Below are 7,391 nucleotides of genomic sequence, written 5' to 3' on the forward strand. Positions count from 1 at the left end.
GGAAATCACCAAAGCTTGGACCTTTTTGGTCTCCAATTTTTACCAAATTTTTACCAAAAGATTTGTGTTGAATGCTCGGTCGTACATTATAAGATTAGAGCATGCTATTCACGTATTTAGATACCAAGCACGTTCTCCTTCCAAATTCAATCATAATGTGCTGAGACCGAGCTTTTTCATATTTTAACAAAGTAAATATAATTCAGAAACCGCACGGCACCTTTTAAATTTTAAGCAAATAAAAAAGGATAAAAATCAAAAATCAAAACCAACACGTTATACAGTCACCTTCCATTTCAATCTTTCATCTCTCTCTCCACGTCATCACCAAAACGCGGCGAAACGTCTGTCCAAATGAGTGACCTAGCTTATTCCAAACCACAGGTAGGTAGGAGAAATTTTTAGTTGTGACGGGAACACAAGTGGTACATCACGTGTTTTAATATGAACGGTGAGAAATTATATTTTTTAAGGTATTAACTTTTTAGCACACATATCCCACCATTTGTTTAGTGACACATGGGTACCACCCCGTGTATCAGTCACACTGAAAAATATCTCCACATGTAGAAACAAAGAGATAAAAAAAACTTATTCCAATATTTTAACAAAATAAATACAGTTCAGATACAGCACGGCACCTTTTAATTTTCAAGCAAATAAAAAGGATAAAAATCAAAACCAACACGTTATACAGTCACCTTCCATTTTATTCAAAAGAAAACTAATGAAAATGATTTGAAAATTTTGAGTTTTAAGGATAAAGACAAAATAAAAGGTAAAGTAAATTGTACCAGGTTTGATTTTTTAGTGTAAAAATATGGTTACCGCAGATTTTTCGTTAAAACTCCCTTCAATCAATGATCATCTCTGGATTTTTTCTACCAAATCCACAAAATTCTTTAATTCAGATCTTTAAAATTTGATCAAACGGCTAAAAATAAGGATCTTCTTTAAAAATTATAATAACTTTAACCGTTAGATCAAATTTCAAGGATCCGAATTAAAATTTTTGGTGGATTTGGTAGAATTAACTGGAGACATCCCCTTTCCTTTCAATCGTCTCTCTCCACGTCATCACCAAAACGCGGCGAAACGCGGTCCAAACTAGTAGCCTAGCGCGCGGCGTCCCGAGGAGGTTGTTTTCCACCTGGCAAAATTTCATTGGCCATCACCCATCTCCCTCCCATTCAACTCTGAGTTGTCGTGACGCAGTTGTTACTAAGAAGTTGGGGGAATCAACGGACTGGGATGCCAAATAGTAATGTTATTTATACCATATTTTCATACGATTTTAGGTAACATTTGATGTGAATAGTTACATTATTTAAATTAATCAGATTTTTAAATTTAATTCATTATTTAATAAACTAATAATTAAGAAAAACTAGTTAATAAAATGATGATTGTGATATACGATAAGTTTTTCTCTTTCATTTCCTTGGATTTTGCAAAATTTTCAAATGATGTGGCTTTCCACATTAAATGAAAACTAAGATGGTATATAAATATAATATAAAAATATTGTATGAATAGCATTACTCGATGACAAATAAGTGGCGTGACAAATACAAACAAAAAATTCAAATTAAAATATAATTTAATTTAATTAATGCCATGCACATAATTTCACGTGATGAGCCGCCCCCCTTAAAACCTGCCGGCTTTCCTTGACTGCTCACCACATTGACGGTTATACCCTTCATCTCATAGCTCACCAAACATCAGATCCAAGTGGCTTTTTCGTAAATTCACCACTGTTCTTGTTAGCTATTTGCTTGACCAAGCTCTTCAATCCTATCCCTATAAATCCTGATTAGTGTATCCATCTAAGCATACACACAGCGCTAATCCCTCTCTCTCTACTTTCTCTCCCTAAAATCAGTGGCAGCTCAGCTTTCATTTTCTACTCCTCCTCCCCTATATATACTCACCAACCACTTCACCCTTTGCCCAACTCGTAGTCTTCGTTTTTGACTGTCTCATTTACCCCATTTCACCATTTTTACCACAACCCAAGTTACTTTCCTATAAATTTGGAGCTTTTCTGGTGCTTTGAGCATTTCCCATCACGTCATTTTTTCTGGGTTTTCTCCGTTTTCGAGTTTGATCAGCAGCCATGAACGCCCTCGCAGCAACAAGCCGCAATTTCAAAAACGCCGCGCGTATTCTGGGACTCGATGCTAAAATTGAGAAGAGTCTCTTGATCCCCTTCAGAGAGATCAAGGTTGTTCATCAGCTGCTTTTTCTGTCTTTTTTTTTTGTTTAGAGTAAATGTTTTGATTAATTTCTGTTTGTTTCTCGAGAAAGTTCTGAACTTTGTGTGTGTGTGTGTGTGTGTGTGTGTGTGTGTGTGTTGATTAGGTGGAGTGCACAATTCCTAAGGACGATGGAAGCTTGGTGTCGTACGTTGGATTCAGAGTGCAACATGATAATGCACGTGGACCAATGAAGGGAGGGATCAGATATCATCCTGAGGTGAGGATGATGTCTAAATTTGGTTTTGTATTTTGTTTTTCTTGTTTTTTCTTGATCTACTTGTTTTCTGTTCGACAAGATGTTATTTGGGTTTTGGGGTCCAGTGATTTGATTGTTTTTTTGGAGATAAAACTGAATACTTTTATCATCATATTCCAGAAAAAGGCCAGGAGGGAGGAATGATCGTTAAAGATATTAGCTTTTCGGTCCAAATGGCGAGGGTGGGGTGAGAGTAACGTGTTAGGATTATGATATGTTCAGGGTTCGATTCTTTTCAGTAATTAAAAAAAAAAAAAGGCATGAACTTTGTTTCTGAACTTTTGGGTACTAATCGAACTGGTATAATTTTTAATTAGAGATTAGATTTGCATAAATATGTTAAGAACTAGTGTAATGATGCATTTGCGTTACATGTAATTGTGTTTTTGGATAAACTGTTCATATGCAATCACACAAGAAAAAATGGGTATGGATTAGCGAAATGTATGTTCTGTTGGTGAATTCTGTATTGAATTTGTTGTTGGTTTGTTTCTTAAAGGTTGATCCGGATGAAGTGAATGCCCTGGCTCAGCTGATGACCTGGAAGACTGCTGTGGCAGACATTCCATATGGTGGAGCCAAGGGTGGAATTGGATGCACCCCAAGGGACTTAAGTATGAGCGAGTTGGAGCGTCTGACTCGCGTCTTCACTCAGAAAATCCATGATCTCATTGGAATTCATACTGATGTTCCCGCACCCGATATGGGCACCAATGCTCAGACCATGGCATGGATTTTGGATGAGTACTCCAAATTTCATGGTCACTCACCAGCTGTTGTCACTGGAAAGCCCATAGTAAGTATTCGACACTGAGAAAATTAAGCCAAAAATCGGTTTCCTAGAATTGGATCAAATATATGTCACTGGAACTGTCTAAGTTATCTCTTGTATTTGGGATTTTAGGATCTTGGGGGATCACTAGGTAGGGAGGCTGCAACTGGACGCGGTGTTGTTTTTGGAACAGAAGCTTTACTTGCAGAATATGGGAAGTCATGCAAGGGCTTGACTTTTGTTATTCAGGTATGTATGCACATTTGATGCTGTCATGTTTGTTAAGAAGTTTCGGTAATGATGTAAACAAGTTGAGTTTTGGGTGAATTTTTATAGGGTTTCGGAAACGTGGGATCCTGGGCAGCAAAGCTTATACATGAGAAAGGTGGTAAGGTCATTGCTGTGAGTGACATTACTGGTGCAGTTAAGAACCCGAATGGACTTGATATCATTGAGTTGGTTAAGCACAAGGAAAGCACTGGGAGTTTGTTAAATTTCAGTGGCGGAGATAACATGGACCCTAATGAGATACTTATACACGAATGTGATGTTCTCATCCCTTCTGCTTTAGGTGGAGTTTTGAACAGGTTTGAGCCTTTTTCCGACAAAATCACTGCTTTCATTGTTTCTTGTACAATGTTACATCGATTGGCTGCAGAATCACTGTCATTGATTGATCTGTTCTAATCATCTTATTGTAAAGGGAAAATGCTTCATCTGTGAGAGCAAAATTCATCGTTGAGGCAGCAAATCACCCTACCGATCCAGAAGCTGATGAGGTACTTTTACCTTTTCATTCTTCCGGGATTTTGAATACGGAAAAAGATAGTTCCAGTTCTGAGATGATTTTTTATTGATGCAGATATTATCCAAGAAAGGAGTTATAATACTCCCCGACATATATGCAAATGCTGGTGGTGTGACTGTTAGCTACTTTGAGTGGGTTCAGGTGACTGACAGGACTTTAGCTCGATTTTTCTAAGTTGCATTTGAATATTAGAGACATAATTTTAACATACTGAAATTCGATTTATTTTGTTGCAGAACATTCAAGGGTTTATGTGGGAGGAAGAGAAAGTGAATAACGAGCTTCAGAGGTACATGACTCGGGCATTTCATAACATCAAGAGCATGTGCAAGACCTATGATTGTAATCTCAGAATGGGTGCCTTCACATTGGGTGTAAACCGGGTTGCGCGCGCCACCAACTTAAGGGGTTGGGAAGCATAAGGAGCTTCTTCTGTTAGCCTGTTGCATTTCTTTTTTCCCCCTTTACATATATAGTCATAGCTGAAGAAGGCAGATTTGAAGCTATTCTTAGTTTACCTCCAAATTTCTCGGCTCTCTTTTTCGGCGGTAACTGTTTGCATTCAGAATTTGTATTTGATTAGAGGGATTGATTTATTAAGAAAAAAAAATTCTGATTTTTCTTGTTTCAATGTGTCTTAAATGATAAAATTGCTAGTTTCTGCTCCTATACTCCCATCAGTAGTGCTTATGGTAAATAGTTCCATGCAATATTTAATCTCGAAAAGAGATTTGAGTGCATTATTCTTCCCCTGCACGCCCTTGTTTATTTTTAATCTTTGGATTGAATTAGATCAAAGAAGAATTAATGAACAAAAATAAACAAGAGTGTGCAAGCAAGGGGGTGTGTGGAAATTATTTCCCCTTTCCAAGGAGTGATTTCTTTGGCAATCACTTCTGGCAATTTTTACTTGTTCTTCAAAGTAATATTTAAAGCAGATGCAGCAAAAAGGCTGCCCATAACTTCACTGACAAAAAAAGGAGAGGGAGGATAAGCTTTCAAATTTCAAAGCATGGGCTTTCCTCCCCACTTTCAGCAATTCTATCTACAATTTCATTTGCAAAAGGGGAAGAAATCAAGAAGCTGAAGAACCAAATCAACAAGAACAAAAAGAAAAAAAAATCTCTCAGATAAGGCTATGGCTTCAATTGCCATTTCTGCTTCACTGCAAACAGTTTGCAGCTCACATCAAGTCACAAAACAGCCCCAATCGAAACCAGGAGCTCGCTCTTTGGGGACAAAAGAAGCAACGCATGTTGTTGCTCTGAATGTGGTAGCAAATAGTTTGAACGTATCTGCACAAGAGGAATCTGCTTTACGCGTCGAAAAACACAAGGCAGAGGATGCTGCTGACTCCAAATCAGAGGATGGTCTCGGGGGCGCAGAGTTGTCTGTCTTGAAATTCAGGGACGAAAGGTGGAAGAATGGGACATGGGATCTGAATATGTTTTCCAAAAATGGCAAGATGGATTGGGATGGCATGATTCTAGCAGGTTTGTAATTTATTCAGTTTGAGTTGTAATTTTTCTGTGCTTCTGTTCCATTTAATCCAAATATAAAATTCGATTAGAACATCGTTGATTTTTTATGTGTTGGCACTGCAGAAGCTAAAAGGAGGAAGTTCCTTGAGCTTCACCCGGAAGCATCTACGAACGATGACCCGGTAGTGTTTAGGAGCTCCATCATACCATGGTGGGCATGGATGATGAGATCTTATCTCCCGGAGGCTGAGCTGATCAACGGTTGTTTCCAATCACCCATCACTTCACACACTCACACTTCTCTGTTATTAGAATTACATCTCTTGCTGCACGCATTGCTTTATTATACGTCACATGAACTTATACACCCAATTTCAATTTTTGTTGCTTTGTAATTAGGTCGAGCGGCAATGGTGGGATTCTTCATGGCATATGTTGTAGATGCCTTGACGGGGATTGGGGTTGTCGGGCAAACAGGAAACTTCATCTGCAAGGCAGGGTTTTTCGTGACAGTCACTGCTATAATACTCATTAGGCGAACACAAGATCTCGGAAACCTTAGGAAGCTCGCCGATGAAGCTACTGTTGAATAAGTGGCCAAGTGGCCAAGTGGACAACAAAACAAAACAACTTTCGGCTAATAAACAAACCAAAAGAAACAAAAAGGTGAAAGACAAAATGATGAGGGAACATCATGATGAGGAGGCATCATGATTATGTTTGTTGAATTTTTTATTGGGTGCTTTTGTATTGATGAAGTGAATATACGGAAGTGAGAAAGAGAGGAAGTGTGCACCATTTTTTCAGTTTGAGTAGCCTATCTTTGAGAGAGAAAAGTGAGCTGCAGAGAGCAGAAAACTGAGAGCAGAAAGAGAAGAAAGAAAGGTGATTTCTTTCTTTGTTGGTACTCACTCAATCAAAGTTGTATTTTTGTATTAGCTTTGACCTTTGTATAGAGAGGAAATTATTCACTATATTTCCCTCTCTATTTGTTTCTTTGGTGAGTGAGAGTTATTGGGTGTATTGGGGTTTTGGGTTGTGAGATTGCCAACACTTTGTAAACTCCCATTTGGTTGATAGTGGATTATTGGGTGAGCTCCTACTGCTCCGAGGACATACTCCAGTTACACTGACTGTTGAGGAACCTCGTTAAAATCTTGGTGTCTTTAATATTTTGTTCTTGCATTTTCATTTGATAAATTTCCTGTGGGTTTGTTTGAGTTGGTTCCAACGGGTTTGGTGCTATCCTCGCACAACAATTGGTATCAGAGCACTGGTTGCTCTTGGGTACTGTCTAGTTGCCAAAGATGTCAGACGGGCAAGATGAGAATCCTTTTGGAAGCAGCTCCGGGTTTGCAAGAACTACGGTGCAAAATGCAAAGTTCGAAGTGGAAAAGTTTGATGGCACAAACAACTTCGGGATGTGGCAATGTGAGGTCAAAGATGTGTTGGCTCAACAAGATCTACTTGCCGCTTTGGGAGAGAAGCCGGAAGCTATGTCGAAGCCGGAATGGGAGAAATTAAATTTGTGGGCTTGCTCTTCAATTCGGTTGTGCCTTGCAAAAACTCAGAAGTATTTTGTGATGCGGGAGACATTAACAAGTGTGTTGTGTCAAAAATTGGAAGACAAGTATATGACAAAGAGTGCAGAGAACCGGCTACACTTGAAGAAAAAACTCTACCGCTTCCAATACAAAGAAGGTACAAAAATGATTAGACACCTTGATGCTTTTAATAAGTTGATTGCCGACTTATTAAATTTAGATGAGGATATTAAGGATGAAGATAAAGCCTTAATATTGTTGAATTCCTT

The 7,391-nt window shown here is 38.5% G+C and overlaps 2 protein-coding genes across 2 annotated transcripts; both read left to right on the top strand.

Annotated features, from left to right (window-relative positions):
• The first annotated feature begins 1,830 nt into the window (after positions 1–1,830).
• LOC103438445 (glutamate dehydrogenase 2) lies at positions 1,831–4,728 on the top strand. The gene is made up of 8 exons (XM_008376991.4): positions 1,831–2,227; positions 2,365–2,478; positions 3,017–3,313; positions 3,422–3,538; positions 3,626–3,876; positions 3,993–4,068; positions 4,152–4,238; positions 4,334–4,728. The coding sequence occupies exons 1-8, from the start codon at positions 2,120–2,122 to the stop codon at positions 4,517–4,519; spliced, it is 1,236 nt and encodes a 411-aa protein (XP_008375213.2). The 5' UTR covers positions 1,831–2,119; the 3' UTR covers positions 4,520–4,728.
• Positions 4,729–5,102: 374 nt separating this feature from the next.
• Positions 5,103–6,291, top strand: LOC103438435 (light-harvesting complex-like protein 3 isotype 1, chloroplastic). The gene is made up of 3 exons (XM_008376983.4): positions 5,103–5,590; positions 5,702–5,839; positions 5,978–6,291. The coding sequence occupies exons 1-3, from the start codon at positions 5,236–5,238 to the stop codon at positions 6,169–6,171; spliced, it is 687 nt and encodes a 228-aa protein (XP_008375205.2). The 5' UTR covers positions 5,103–5,235; the 3' UTR covers positions 6,172–6,291.
• The last annotated feature ends 1,100 nt before the right edge of the window (positions 6,292–7,391 follow it).

This window comes from Malus domestica, chromosome 01 (genome assembly GCF_042453785.1).
Source record: "Malus domestica chromosome 01, GDT2T_hap1".
In the NCBI taxonomy this organism is placed as follows: Eukaryota; Viridiplantae; Streptophyta; class Magnoliopsida; order Rosales; family Rosaceae; genus Malus; species Malus domestica.